The sequence below is a fragment of the Solanum pennellii genome, chromosome 1 (genome assembly GCF_001406875.1).
Source record: "Solanum pennellii chromosome 1, SPENNV200".
In the NCBI taxonomy this organism is placed as follows: domain Eukaryota; kingdom Viridiplantae; phylum Streptophyta; class Magnoliopsida; order Solanales; family Solanaceae; genus Solanum; species Solanum pennellii.
In genome coordinates this window covers 74997859-75013163 of record NC_028637.1, presented here as the reverse complement: position 1 = coordinate 75013163, position 15305 = coordinate 74997859, and the positions used below count along the sequence as shown (strand labels likewise).

The 15305-nt window shown below is 34.2% G+C and overlaps 2 protein-coding genes across 14 annotated transcripts; both read left to right on the top strand.

The window, feature by feature from the left end:
- Window positions 1-6583: 6583 nt before the first annotated feature.
- Window positions 6584-7051, top strand: LOC107023133 (uncharacterized mitochondrial protein AtMg00810-like). Its single transcript, XM_015223719.1, has one exon. It carries the CDS (start codon window positions 6584-6586, stop codon window positions 7049-7051), a length of 468 nt encoding a protein of 155 aa, XP_015079205.1.
- A 3009-nt stretch (window positions 7052-10060) lies between these two features.
- On the top strand, window positions 10061-14042 carry LOC107008777. Of its 13 annotated transcripts, none has more exons than XM_015207952.2 (5): window positions 10061-10346; window positions 11354-11441; window positions 11682-11788; window positions 11870-12108; window positions 13775-14042. In XM_015207952.2, exons 1-4 carry the CDS (start codon window positions 10267-10269, stop codon window positions 11943-11945), a joined length of 351 nt encoding a protein of 116 aa, XP_015063438.1. In that variant the 5' UTR covers window positions 10061-10266; the 3' UTR covers window positions 11946-12108; window positions 13775-14042. The 13 variants fall into 13 exon arrangements, 3 of the variants coding, with proteins under 3 accessions (XP_015063438.1, XP_015063429.1, XP_015063447.1); XM_015207943.2 differs by having other exon boundaries at window positions 11870-12099; window positions 13775-14017; XM_015207961.2 differs by having other exon boundaries at window positions 10062-10346; window positions 11381-11441; window positions 11870-12099; window positions 13775-14017.
- Window positions 14043-15305: the final 1263 nt, after the last annotated feature.

The window sequence follows — 15305 nt, the reverse complement described above, 5'->3', positions numbered from 1 at the left end:
CATGTTGATCAACATAGATATCCTCACGCAGCAGTCCATTTGAGAATGCCAATTTCACATCCAAATGATACAACTTCCAATATTACTAAGCTGCCAAAGCAAATAGCAGCCTTATTGTATCATCTCGTTCAACAGGTGCAAACGTGTCTCCATAATCCAGACTTGCAACTTGAGTTTAAAATTTCACAACAAGCCTTGCTATGTATTAGTAAGCTGAGCTATCAGGATGAGATTTGGTTCTGTAAACCCTTTTCACCCCGATAACATTTTTGTTATTGGGTTTATCAACCAACTTCAAAAAATCATTCTTTTCTATCATACCAATCTCCTTTTTAATAGCTTCAATCCGAATATCATGTCTTGATGCTTCTTGATAGCTATTTGGTCCTGAGAATGCAACATTGCATCTTTCATATATCTCGAAAAGGACCTTGTCTCCAAAATTGGTGAATCAATTAAGGATTCCCAATCTGATTCTTTGTCTTCATCCAGAGTTTCACACCCAAATAATTGGATTTCAGGAAGCAGACTCAAATTCTGAAAAACTGCATTATCTTTCTCAATTTTCTCCTTATCCCAGTTCCAATAAGCATGCTAATCCACTACTATATCTCTTCAGATTGAAATATTTTTTGTTGTAAGTTGTAAAATTCTATAACCCTTGGCTTGAGATGAGTAACCAATAAAGATTCCGAATTAACCTTTTGATTTAGGTTTGGTTCTTTTGAATGAAGGAACATGAGAATAACATATCGAACCAAAAACATTTAGATGCTCGGCAGATGTTGTATCCACTCCATGCCTCAATAGGAGTCTTTTCATCCACAACTTCTGTTAACAGACTATTTAACAAATACACTTAAGTACGGATAGATTTTGCCCAAAATCTTTGTGGCAGTTTCTTTGGGGGCAACAAACATCTAGCCATTTCAACTATTGTTCAGTTCTTCCTCTCCGAGACTCCACCTTGTTTGGGTGAATAACTTACTATCAACTTGTGATCAATCCCCATATCTTAGCAAAACTTATTGAACTCATTTGAAATGTATTCACCACCATTGTCTGGCCTCAAAACCTTAAGCTTACTACCACTCTTTCTTTTTGCAAAATCTTGAAAACAAAAATACTTAGAGACTTGTTACTCAGAAAGTACACACAAGTCATACTTGTTGTGTAATCAATAAAGAGCACAAAATATTGATTGTGTCCCGAAGATTATATCTGCATAGGTCCTCATACATCAGTGTGAACTAGTTCAAGTTTTTCAATTGCCCACCGGTAACATCTTAGGACATTATTTCTTGTGTACCTTACCCATCAGACATGACTCAAAAACTTCTTTATATAGTAATCTCAGGCAAATCCTTAGTCAAGCCCGTTTCATACATAGAATTTAAAGTAGCATCGTTAAATGACCATATCTTTTGTTCCACAACCATCACTCATCCTTATGTGCAAAATTTGCACTGTCAAACCTCCCATCTAAAGGAAATGTTTTATCCACCATTTCTACTTTAACAATCAAACAATCTTTAGATTCAAGAATCAAATAATGTTTGCCCTTACAAAATTAAGGAAAAACCCTTAGATATCATTTGAGTCACACTAAACATGTTACATGCTAAACAAAGAACATACTACACATCATGTGTTAACTTTGTACCTTGTCTAGTATGAAACGAAACTGAACCCTTTCCGTGTTATCAACCATTTAACTATTTCCCATCCTAAACTTAGCTTTTAATGACTTTTCTAGTGTGTGAAACACGAGCTCATTGTGTGACATATGACTCGTACATCCACAATATATGAAATATGAAGATTTGTTAGCTATATTTTCTACATGAGAAGCCATAAACAAGCTTTCTTCTACATTTTTGGACTATTCAACAAAATTTGCCTATCCACAAGGTTTTATTGTTTTTCATTCTTCCTGGCCCTACAATTTTTCTCAATATGACCAATTTTTCTATAGAATCTACACTGAATCGATGGCTTTCCTCTAAACCAACAGTCTTTTTATTAATGATTGGTTCTTTTACAGTGGTTGCAAGGTGGAAACTTCCCTTTCTTTGAAGATTCATTCCATGATTTTCCCTTTGTTGCTTTATCTCCCTCCATCCTTTTATTATCCTTCATAGTCTTTTTGCCTTTATGTTGTGCCTAAAATGCCACTTCTGCTACGTCTTCATGTCTTATACTTGATATTTGTTCTTGGGCTTGCAACTTGCTGATCAGTTCTGCCACAAATAAAATCTTCAAATCAAAAGATTCTTGTATTGCCTGAATCTTGGACTCGAACCATGCTGATAAGCTTATCATAATCTTCTCCGCCAACTTTGAATCTGGAAAGGTTTTACTAAACAAACATATTTTATTAACAGTCTCGAAAAGTTTGGCAGAATACTTTTTCACAATATCTCCTTCTTTCATCCTTAACATCTCAAATTCTATTTTGAGAGTTAAAAGTTTGACAGTCTTCACTCGGTCACTTCCATCGAACTCATCTTTTAGCTTCTCTAAGGTGTTTTGCAAGCCATTATTCTTGTGAAAATTAAATCTGAAATTGCTAAACGAAGACATGTGAGAGCCTTTGGTTTCCTTGAATTCGCATCTTCATAAATCTTCATGTGTGAAACTGCTGGACTTGGTCCAAGTGGAAGAGGATCATTTTCAATTTCAATTGTTTACCATAGACTACGAGGTTTCAGATAATCCTTCATCTTTATAATCCATATGTGAAAATATTCTCCAGTAAACATAGGATGTCTTGCATCCAAGAAGTCGTTGGATGTCATGTTACTACTGCTCAGCTCTCACCTTAGAAGGAGAAAAAGCCTTAGCCTTTTTGCCTTCACATGTTCCTCAATAAGAAGGGCTCTTGATATCACTGTTAGAAACAGAAACTAGCAGGAAGATGCTATTTGACTGATTCAAAAGTTACTAAGTAACTGTCTGTATTTCTAGGGGATTTTAACGCATTCAGTTTATTAGCATTAGGAGTCCTAATTTAGTTGGAGTTAGTCAATAATCAATCATTAGATAGTGTCCTAATTTCTCTCTTAACTTGTTGTTTTCCAAGTGCTATTTATAATCTTGTACGCTAGTTTTCTGAGATATAAGAAATACTCAAGTTTCTCTATGCTTTTCTTCTGCTTATATTATCTTTGTTTACCTCTGTGTCAACAATTGTGGTATCAGAGCTTAAATCTAGGTTAGAATCCATCCTTTCCTCAAGCAGGGATTACTAAAGTTTTATAAAAAAAAAAGAGTGAAATTGTTAGATAATTTTTAATGAGGCTAAAAAATTCCATAGCAGGGAACGGTAAAGCAACATCATCTCAGCCCATGATTCCAATTCTCATAGCGGTAATTATCAGTTTTTCAGTCTTAAGATGAAGACTCCTTTCAAGTCTGAAGAACTGTAGGATATGGTTGAGACTGGAATTCGTACGGGAATGCAAACCAACTGAAAGAATATTGAAAAAGAGATTCGGAAGATCTTTTCATGATCAAGAAATCTCTTCATAATGATATTTTTCCTCGCCTATCAACTGCGGAAACCTCCAAACAGGCATGGGAGATCCTGAAACAAGAGTAATTCAGTGATGACAAAGAAAGTGTTGTCTTATTACAAACTCTCCGACCTGATTTTGAAACATTGTTCATGAACAAAAATGAATATGTGCAATATTATTTGTCTAGAACATCTGCTATTGTTAATAGGATGATGTCCTATGGTGAAAAAATTGATATTCAAATTGTTGTATCTAAAGTATTGAGAAGCTTAACCACCATGAGCATGTTGTTACTGCAATTGAAGAATCTAAGAACCTATATACTTATTATTTTGAAAAATTAATGAGTTCCTTGCTAGCTCATGAAGATAAGCTAAATAGGTCTTTTGAGAAAGTTCAAGAGAAGGCATTCGTGGACGAGGTCGTGGTGGTGGCAGAGGTAGAAACCAGGTTGGTGATTCATGTCAATACAAGAGCACAATTCAATGTGGATAGTGCAAGAAATTCGGCCATAAAGAAGTTGGTTGATGGACGAAGAACAAAGACGAGCAGAATGAAGCTAATTTCACTCAAAATGTTGAAGAAGAGTCGTGGTGGTAGCAGAGGTAGAAACCAGGTTGGTAATTCACGTCAATACAAGAGCACAATTCAATGTTTATACTGCAAGAAATTCGGCCATAATGAAATTGATTGTTGGACGAAGCAGAAAGACGAGTAGAAGGAAGCCAATTTCACTCAAAATGTGGAATAAGAAAGCAAGATGTTTATGAATCATTCCCCAATAACTGAAAGTGCGAATATTGTGTGGTTCATTTCTAGAGGATGCTCCAATCATATGTCAAGTTCTAACTCTCTATTTAGAGATCTTGATGAGTCATAGAAAAGCGAGGTGCGCTAGGAGATGATAAAGAACTTCATGTAGAAGGGAAATGTATTGTTGAGATTAAAACTTTCCAAGGTAATTTAAACTTTTATTTGATGTGAAATATGTTCCCACTTTGGCTCACAACCTGTTAAGTGTTGGCCAATTGATAACTAGTGGGTACTCAGTTGTGTTTAATGGTCAAGCATGTGATATTAAAGATAAGAAATCTGGATCCACCATAGCTCATAAAAATAAAATGTTTCCCCTTGATATTTCAAGTGTTAAAAATATTGCCATAGTTGTCAAAGGAAAGAATGAGATTAATCTGTGGCACTTACTTTATGGACACTTGAATGTAAATTGGTTGAAAATTTTTGTAAATAAAGATAGGGTTATTGGCTTACAAAAAATCATTGAACTTGATTTGAGTGAAGGATGTATTTACCGGAAGCAAACAAGGAAATCATTTCCGGTAGGAAAATCATGGAGGGCTAAAACTTGTCTTGAACTTGTGCATGTTGACTTGTGTGGGCCAATGAAAATGGAATCCCTGGGTGGAAGTCGGTATTTTTTATATTTGCTGATGATTACAACCGTTTTAGCTGGGTTTGTTTCTTGAAGTTCAGATCAGAAACCTTTTAGAATTTCAAGAAATTTAAAGCATTAGTAGGGAATCAAAGTGGAAGGAAGATAAAATCACTCTGTAACGATAGAGGTGGTGAATTCTTGTCTAAAGAATTTAATGTCTTTTGTGATGAGAATAAAATTTGCAGGGCACTTACTTCCCCATATACACCGGAGTAGAATGGTGTGTCTGAACGAAAGTATCGGGCAATAGTGGAAATGGATAGAAGCTCGCTCAAAGCAAAAATTCTACCAGATTAATTTTGGGGAGAAGGTGTTGCAACCACTGTTTATCTTTTCAATAACTCTCTAACAAAAGGTTTTTGGAACATGACACTTCTTTAAGCTTGGAATGGTAAGAATCCACACATAAGCCACTTTTGGTTGTTGAGCATATGATTGGTTTTTTTTCATTTGCAGCTTGATGAAAGATCTGAAATATGTATTTTCGTTGGGTATACTCTTCAATCCAATGCATATCGTCTATATAATCCCAAATGTGGCAAAGTGTACATAAGTAGAAATGTATTGTTTAATGAGGATGCCTCTTGGAACTTTAATTCTGGGAATTTGAGATCAAATCTCCAATCGTTATCTACTGATGAAGAACCTACATCAGTAGATCCTACTCCTGGAAACTTGCCCGGTGCATCGACATCAGCTGTGGCACTTGACGAGTCTTCTGATGAGCCAATTCCACTAAGAAGATCAACAAGAGAAAGGAAACCAAATCCCAAATATCCTAACAATGTAAATACTGCTTGTCAATTTGCTTTGCTTGTTTCTAATAATGTTTGTTATGAAGAAGCAACAAAACAATCCGAACGGAAGAAAGCTATGGTAGAAGAGATGCAAGCAATTGAAAAAAATTCTACATGTGAAGTTAGTTGATTCACCTAAAGGAAGGAACATGATTGGGCTCAAATGGGTATTTCGAACAAACTGTAATGCAGATGGGAGCTTAAAGCTCATCTCGTGGTAAAAGGATATTCATAACAACAAGGTATGGATTTTTAATAAACTTTTTCTCTTGTTGCACGAGTTGTTTTGGCTTTAGCTGAGCAATTGTGTCTGCCCATGTATTAATTTGATGTGAAGTCCACCTTTTTGATGGTGATCTAGAATAAGAGGTTTATGTTTCACAACCTCATGGCTTTGTTATTAATGGCAATGAGAATAAAGTCTATAAGATAAGAAAAGAACTTTACCGGCTAAAGCAAGCTCCGCGTGTGTGGTACAGAAAAATTGATTCACTCTTTCAGGATAGAGGATTCATAAGAAGTGAAAATTAACCCACATTGTACTTAAAGAAACAAGGTAATGGAGAATTTTCGGTAGTTTGTCTCTATGTTGATGACATGATTGTTTTTGGTTCCTCAAATTCTCTAGTTGATGATTTCAAATCGAGTATTATGAGAAACTTTGAGATGACTGATTCGGGTTTACTGAAATAATTTTTGGGGCTTAAGTAATCCAAGATAAAGATGGTATTTTTATTTCTCAAAAGAAGTGTGCAGAGAATCTTTTGGAAAAATTTCATATGATGAATTGTGAAGCAGCAACTACACCTATGAATATGAATGAGAAATTGCAGCGTGCAGATGGAATTGAGAAAGCGAATCCGAGATTGTTCAGAAGTTTAGTTGGTGGCTTAAACTATCTAACGCACACTAGACCTGACATTGCTTTTTCTGTTAGTGATGTGTCCAGATTTTTGCAGAGTTCGACAAAGAAACATTTAGATGCTGCAAAAAGAATTCATCGCTATGTTTCTGGATCGACAGACTTTGGTATTTGGTATTCTGAAGTATCAAATTTCATATTGATTGGCTATATAGATAGTGATTATGCAGGCTGTTTGGACAATCGAAAAAGCACTTCTAGTAGTTGTTTCAACTTTGGTTCTGGAGCAGTGACATGTAGTTCAAAGAAGTACGAGACAGTAGCTCTTTCACCATCTGAGGCGGAGTATACAACCGCAAGTTTAGCAGCACGACAAGTTTTATGGCTCTGGAAACTGCTTGCAGATTCTAGTTACGAGTGAAGGGAGACTACTAAGATTTTTTCTTATAAAATCAACAATTGCTATGGTTAAGAATCCCCCTTTCATGGGAGAACCAACCACATTGATGTGCAATATCACTTCATCCGAACAATGGTAGTTGACGGAAGAATAGTTCTGAAATTCTGCAGCACAAACGAGCAAGCAACTTATATATTTACGAAGTCACTTCCTCAGGATAAGCATGATTTTTTCAGGTTGCAGTTAAGAGTGTGTGATTTTTAATCAAGGGAAAGTGTTATTTGACTGATTCAAAAGTCAATAAGTTACTGTCAGTATTTTTAGGAGACTTTTACGTATTCAGTTTATTAGCACCAAGAGTCCTAATTTAGTTGGAGTTAATCAATTAGCAGGTCATGTGATAGTGTCGTAATTTCTCTCTTAGTTTTTTGTTTTCCAAGTGGTATTTATAATATTGCACGCTAGTTTTCTGAGATATAAGAAATACTCAAGTCTCTATGTTTGTTTTTCTGCTTATATTATCTTTGATTACGTCCTCTGCCTATTGAAGAAAGGACTTAGTTCAACAACAATTTTTTTTTTCACATATCATATCTCAGAAAGCATACAAATATATCTAGATAAGCTTTTCCAAAGTAAATGGAGGACCATACATATTCAACAGCTATTGACTTTCTTACAAAACATATTCCAGAAAACAAGGACTACCTTTCCTTTACATACTAAACATAATATTTAAAAAGAACCATTAAACAAAAAATCATCTAGAAATATCTCATTTTCTAACGTGTCCTACTTCAACCAACAAAAAAGGACTCAACAAAAGGAAGGATGTAGGATCATATGGGAGCTCTTAAACCTAGAGGAAACCTTCATCAGTACTCTGAGGAGGTGGAGTGGAGCTACCATGCTCTCTGATCAACTGTCATTAACAGAAATAGAAGTAGGCAAATCAGATGGGGGAAAAGAAAGAGGAAGTGAACAAAGGTGAGCATGAACCTGGAAATGAGGTATCCTTGATAATAAAAGATAAAAAAGCAACGAACAAGAGAAAAAACCCACCATACTTGATCAGAAACCACTGCAAGATGAAGAGAGGGAGTTTAAACGAGAAAATGGTGCATATATTTCCCCTTGTCTAACAAATGGTTCTTATTTACCGTGTTCGTTATCTAATCTATTTTACTAAATTAAAGAAAAATCTTTAAATGATTTTTAAACAAATTCAAAAATGTTAATTTTCATAAATAATTTACCTCACCTATTTTTCTACCCCTCATGACCTAACCCAAATGAAAAATAACACAATAATGTATTTTTGGGAATACAAGAAATGAAAAACGAAACTCCTTTATTTTTCTCAAAAATATTTTACATGGAGAACGTTTTCCTTCCATAGAAACACACCATGCATTATAATTCATCTGTCGATTTTGGTTTTACTAAAGTAATGATACAATCGGATATTTTAGGGAAACTGTACAAGTACCCTCCTAGACTATGACCGAAATCCTACAGACAAACCTTACTAAATTAAGATCCTATTACCTTCCTGAAATTATTTTTTATTAATTTTATACACCTTATTGGCTACGTCGTATCCAAATACCTCCCACACGCCTCAATTGTGTGCAGTCACAGGAGTGCCATGTAAGAAAAAGCGTGCACAAAAAAAAAGTGCAGGGGTAATAGGACCTTAGTTTAGTTAAAATGTGTCTCTGAAATTCCGGTCATAGTCTAGGGGGGTACTTGTGCATTTTCGATATCCTATATATAAAATAAAATTAATCATAAAAAGTTAGTTGGGCTCTTGAATAAACTTTAGTATACATATGAATAACTAAAAATTATATTTATTTTTCAATTTACTTGTCTTAATTACATATTTTACAAGTACCAAAATCAAAATTTATCAAAAAATTCAATACCATACGTGTTATTATCCTTTGTAATTAAGTTTTGAATTATGTCATTTTGATCACAGTAGTGTTCCACACTGTTCTTTTAGTCCTACTTCTTTTTTCTCAAGATAGTTGTCGCCCTTACTAAAAGTATTTGTCCTCTAAAAGAAACTAAATTATTTTCTGATCAATTTTTTATTCTGATAATGGTTGTGCAATTTGACTGAGGTGAAAATTTATGGACTCAAGGGATGCCTCTATTTTTAGAAGCTTGTGCCTACAATGTAATCGTCCTGATCTAGCAAAGGAGAATTCACAAGTAGTGAAGGTGGGTGTGTAACTTGGGTGGACAATGAGACTCAGATGGAATGGCCTATCTTTGTGGATATCCAATTGGGGATTCCTCCACTTGTTGTTGACGGTCAAAAGCACAACAATGCCCCGATGTTTCTAAGTGATAACGAGTAGTCTAAGAGGAATCTGAAGTTGATGGGAAGAATATTCTTTAAAGTGTGATTAACCTACAAATGTGCATATTGGAGATTATTTTAATAGCGGAAGTGAAAGAAAGATGGTGAAAAATCTTTGTGTTGATATGGACATGCATATCTTGCAAGTACAAATTGGCATTACAAATTCACCTGTTTTGGTGATGCATAGAGAAAAAGTCAGATTGGACTCATTTGTTAAGTTTCTTCACATGTGCTATTAGAGATCAAGTTTGTTCTCCCTAATTCCGTAAGTATAAGAGTTTGGTTCTCTCAAGCACTCTTTGTTTTATTTTGTTATGCTGCAACCATGTTCTGCTAAATCTAAATTTATTGCAGTTTTTCTATAGCTTTACCATCACTACTAGAAATTTGACTTACTGCAACGCTTATGTAGCAACAATTCTATAATCGTAGCAATAGCTCACCTATTACAACGGTTATAATTGTGGCCAAATAATCTTGAATCTAATAGAACAATTCTTTAAATGAACTGTTGCATCATCCCTATAACCGTCCCTATAGAGATTCTATGGCTACAAATTTTATAACTGTCGCAATAGCTAACTCTATGACAACGGTTATTTTAGGAAAAATATTGTGGTTCTGATTTTTATCACTAAATATATTTCCCTCCTAAAAAATATATTTCCCTCCATTAATTTTGCAAAGCTCCTAAATATATTTTTATCCCTAAATATATTCTCTCATTAAAAAATCTAAAAGAAAAAAGACTTGTTTTCCAAAACCTTCACCGATGTGAGCATACTCCACAAACAACGTTAACGAAGCCCTATTCCATAGATTTTCAATCAAAGCAGCTCTTGGACAGCAAAGCTCTGCGACAATGAAGCATTTGGTGAGGAAAACAACAACGAACAATTTCGAAGCTTTTGGTAAAGCTCGTTGGTCCTCTTGGATACCGAGGTTTGACTACAAAATCTTCCATATAAACGTGAGTAATGTTTATGTTTTCTCTACTAGTTCATGATTTCTAGGTCTCCATTGAATTATTTTCAAAAATCATAAAGAATAAACAATGGGTTAGTCTTAAATCTATATTATTTGTTCTAATCTAGGCAGTCTATACACATCCCCTGTATTAATCTGTGATGTATAGTTAAACAAGAAAAGAAAACACTTCTAAATTAAAGTTACAGTTCAGTATTTTGGGTTAAGCTTGAAGAAGATTTAGGGTTAAACTTGAAGCAGCTTTGGGATTAAACTTGAAGAGGATTTAGGGTTGAGTCAGCCCTTTGTAAAGTAGAACCGTTGAAGAATCTATTAGAAACCTTTTTGTGTTCTCGTCTCATTGTCGCTGTCCCGAAAAGATAATTCTTTTGACCTCAACTCATTTTAGCCGGCAGTTTGTTTTGATAATCTAAAGCTTACTGTCATATTTTGTTCTCCTTCGCTCGAATGGTTGTTTTATTCATTGATTTATTGTTGATGCATAGTGATGGACTGTTTGGTTTCAAATTGAGTGTATCTTAGTTGTTTAAGGTATAAGCTATGCTCTTGTGTTTGGTGTTGTTTTGTTCGTGAGTGATATTGTTTCAATCACTTGTTGGTTTAGTCAAGTATGTTTAAGAAGTTATCTATCAACTTTATTTAACTTTGGTTAGCATGGTTCTAGTTGTTTGGTTGCTTTGTTGTTCCTCTAGTTCAGCTCGTGTGCTTGCTTCCTTTTACTTACTGCATTAATTTGAGCAATTGTTTTTCTCATGTTTGTTTGTGATATGTGGAGTTTCGTCTTTCATCTTTAACAAATTCTGAAGAGTTTAAAGAGCATATAACTGGGAGGTTGCGACTACACATAGTTCTTGTGATTTCTTTGCTTATCTCATTAATCTTTGACTAATTTTCTCATTTTATATGGTTGATTTAATTGCCTTTAGTAACAACAACATCACTTCGGAACTGGTTACTAACAGGTGTACTTATTGCAAACCCATTAACAGTGTGCTTTTCAATTTGTGCAAAATCACTACTGATTGGATAACCATCGTCGTCAAGGACCCGGTAACATTGTACTCTCTCCTTCCTTTGTTTCAGGAATAAAGTTTAAATGTGAGGTGAATTTGACCTCGCCTCCAGGGAAATCGAGGACTTAGGAATCATTATGAATATTGTGCATGAGATTTAACTGTGTTTGAGCTTTATTTGAGTCAAAACGGAAATAAGCTGGTGTGTTCTCTTATTTATTATATAGTATTAACATGGCATTTAAACTATTTTTTATATACATTTCAATGTGACTAGGAGAAAAATAAGGAGACAGTATCATTTAAGGATCTGTTGTGGTTACACGAACAAGAAAATTCGGGCGTTTGTACAAGGCTTCGAATGAAGATACTACTAGTAAAACTGTATGAGTACTGTCTATTATTTTTTTATTGAGATAAATTATATATTTCATAAGATTGTGTTTGTTGTATATGCTTTGGTAGGCTGAAATGGAGGAAATTGAAAAACAAATGCAACAACTTATTGAATACAAGAAATGTAAGAAAAGGATGCTATTAAATGGAGGAACAAATGGAGGAACAAAAGAAAACTGTGCGACAGGACGTTATAGCAGATGTAATTTCACAAATTAAGCATGCGAGATTAATTGATCCTAATATACTGGCAGCACTGTCCATTTCTTCACCAAGAGAATCGACTTCTGTTCAAGGGGGTGAGCAATGTTGGTGTCGCTAATTCTATCTTTTGATTATTTCTTCTTCTTCTTCTTCATCTTCTTCTTCATATGTCTCTTGCAACTCTATTTCCTTTTTCTATTGTGACTTTGTTTATTTTTTTATTGTGACTCTTTTTTCTTGTTGTTCTTCTTCATTTTTTTAATTGATGGTAATGTGGTGTGTGTTATGAAGTATGTTGTTTGGCTGTGGATGAAATTGCGATAACTGAAAAGGAACTATGTTTGGTGATAGTGTTATGAAGTATGTGAATGTTCTGAAATTTGTGGAGCTTATTTTTGAATGTGCTGAAGTTTGTTGAGCTTATTAAAGATGAAATACTATGAAAATGTGAAAGTGTTGAAGTCTACATTTTTATTTTGATTGTTTGTTCTTCTTCTTTATGTTTCTGTTGCAACTTCATTTCCTTTCTCTATTACGATTTTGTTTTTTTTTCTATTGTGACTCTTTTTTTTTGTTCTTCTTAATTTTTCTATTGATGGTAATATGGAGGAGTGGTGAAGTATGTTGTTTGGTTGTGAAAGAAAATTGCGATAAATGGAATTGAACTTTGTTTTCACTTCTTAAAATAGTTTGTGGAAATAATGGATGTTTTATGTGTGGTTGTAATCAAATCTTGTTCGAGAGAAGATGACAAATGAATTTCTAGGACCAATGGGGCAGGGGGCTGTATATGTACTCAAAGTCCCATTGTTCAATAGATATTAAGCATATATGGCAGCAATGAAGAAAAAATTAACATTTGATGTGTCGTTTTTTACTTTATAATGGTTGGTGAATTCAGAATGAAATTCTTAAAATATTGAACCTTTGTGTTGTTTTGTTATTTGATGAGTTTTTATGAGCTGAATTTGTGGAAAGCTTATTTTTTTTCCCTGAAATATTATGTGTTTAACATAGGAAGAAGCAATTCGTTGCATTTTGAATTATACTGGTTGGTGAATTCTGAATGAGTTTCTTGAAAGATTGAATCTTTTCGTTTTTATGTTATTCAACGAGTTTACCAATTGAATCTTGTACTTTTTTAGCTTTGAGAAGAACTAAAGTACTTTGTCTTACTTTGGAGTGAATTGGCCTATGGATGTAATTTACTGGTATACTGATTTTAACATATGTAGGAAGAAGCAATACATTGCATTACTATTTAGTTCAAGTTATTCATGACATATGAGATGCTAAAGAGTCAGTAGTTTCATATAGTTATGAAAGTATTACCATACATACTCTTTTAATGAAAGCATTACGAGCAAGGTTTTAATTTTTAACTCATCAGGTCTTCATTTTTTCTCAACTCTCTTAGTAATACAGTCCATTCTTTAGGTTTCTGTCTTTAGACTGTAGTTTGCTTTGATGCTTCACTATAGCATGCATCTATTGGATACCTTTTTCTCTTTTATTTTACAGTGAATGGTGAATTTTGAATGAGTTTCTTGAAACGTAACATTGAACTTTTTTATTGTTTCATTGTTCGACGAGTTTGCTGAGTTGAATTTGCGGAAAGCTTGAATCTTTTGTTGTTTTTGTCTGATATTGCTAGGTGTTTAACTTGAAATTCCTAAGTATTAACTTTGTAATATATATGACTATTGTGGTTTAATTAAGCTTTTGCAAAAAATTTGCTAAATTATTTATATTTTCCCTAATTGTATGTAGGTGATGAAATTGATGAAGGCGATGAAAGTAGCAGTGAAGACTTGACATAGGAGCTGAATTGTGGATGTTAGCTTTATTGGTGTTCTAGAAATCTTTTATTTTGAAGATCGAAAACTGTGTGGTACATGTGTTTCACCTTTTTTTGAATGGTAAAAAAATATTTTGTATATTTTGCTAAGTTGATATTAGAATCGTGGATCTTGAATTTTAATTTTAGTGTTGAACATTTCTTCTCGTGAATAATTCATGTGTATTTTATGTTATTAAATTACTGCAATATCTCAATAATATACCATTTGTGGAACTGTACCAATAATATATATACGTTTGCAATAGCTTCATAATAGCTGTTGCAGAATGTAGTAAGAATCGTTGCAGTACCATGTAATAACCTTTGCAATAGCCATTATGCAACATTTTTATAATTGTTTAAAACTGTTGCATTACCTTATAAAACCGTTGCAACAGAATAAAATGATTTATTGAAACGAAAGATTAACTGTAGTCATAGCCTCAAAAGAACTGATGCATAAACCTCTTTTCCAACGGTTCATAACCGTATCAATACTACACTAACCGTTGGCAAGTAAAGAAAGTAAAAACCGTAGCAATAGGTCTATCTACGGCTACAGTTATAGGAACCGTCGTACATAACCGTAGCGACAGATCTATTGCTACGCGATCTGTTGTAGCGGTTGCCTTAACCGTTGCATTAGACCTATGGCTACGGTATAATAGTCAATTGCAACGGTAAATGAACTGTGGCAGTAGATCAAATTCCTAGTAGTGCATGAAAACTTAAACATACAAGATCTCCAGTTTATATTTTGTTTTCCCTCAAAATCTTGAACATATGTGTGTTTTGCAGGCTAAAAGACCATGACGAAGGCATGTAAGAATAGATCACAGAGAATCTACATCACTCTTGGATACTGAAGGCCTCACAACTTATGATTCTTCTTCAGGCCTGGATTTTCCTATTTATTTTATGGAGAAGAAACCGTGCACGATTTAGTTTCCATAAATGTCAAAGAGACAATGTATCCTCATCAACGTGGATGATTTAAGCTCATTTGGAAAAGAATTAGTAGAGATACAATTCTTTAGAGGCTAAGAGATCCCTATAAATTTGTAAGGGGGGATGCATAACTCACATTACGTGGCACCGCAAAAACCAAATGTTGCCATAATATTTCTTCAGTCATTTCTAAAGATGTTTCCAAAGTGTTTGCTTGTAATCATAGCTCCATCTAGTTTACTTCTTAACTTGGAAGCAAAGTTATTGAAATTGGAACTATCAATGATTACATGCCGACACAATGGGAACAACTGCAGAAATTATTAAAGGAACACTATGGTGAGTCGGGTTTTTCTTATTTCGGGTTGGAGTGAGATAATGCATCCTCCCTTACTCTCGAAAAGGGGATCTCTAAGCTTCTAAAAATTTATATCTCAAGCAATATGGTTTCACGTGAATTTAAAATTTCCACGAAGATTAGCATACATTGTTGCTTTGGCACTTTGGGGAACT

Coding starts and splice junctions, on each gene's coding strand:
- LOC107008777 (XM_015207952.2), top strand. CDS start 10,267: ATGAAGCATTTGGTGAGGAAAACAACAACGAACAATTTCGAAGCTTTT. Junction 11,442..11,681: donor CCATCGTCGTCAAGGACCCG/GTAACATTGTAC, acceptor CAATGTGACTAG/GAGAAAAATAAGGAGACAGT. Junction 11,789..11,869: donor AAGATACTACTAGTAAAACT/GTATGAGTACTG, acceptor ATGCTTTGGTAG/GCTGAAATGGAGGAAATTGA.
- LOC107023133 (XM_015223719.1), top strand. CDS start 6,584: ATGAATGAGAAATTGCAGCGTGCAGATGGAATTGAGAAAGCGAATCCG.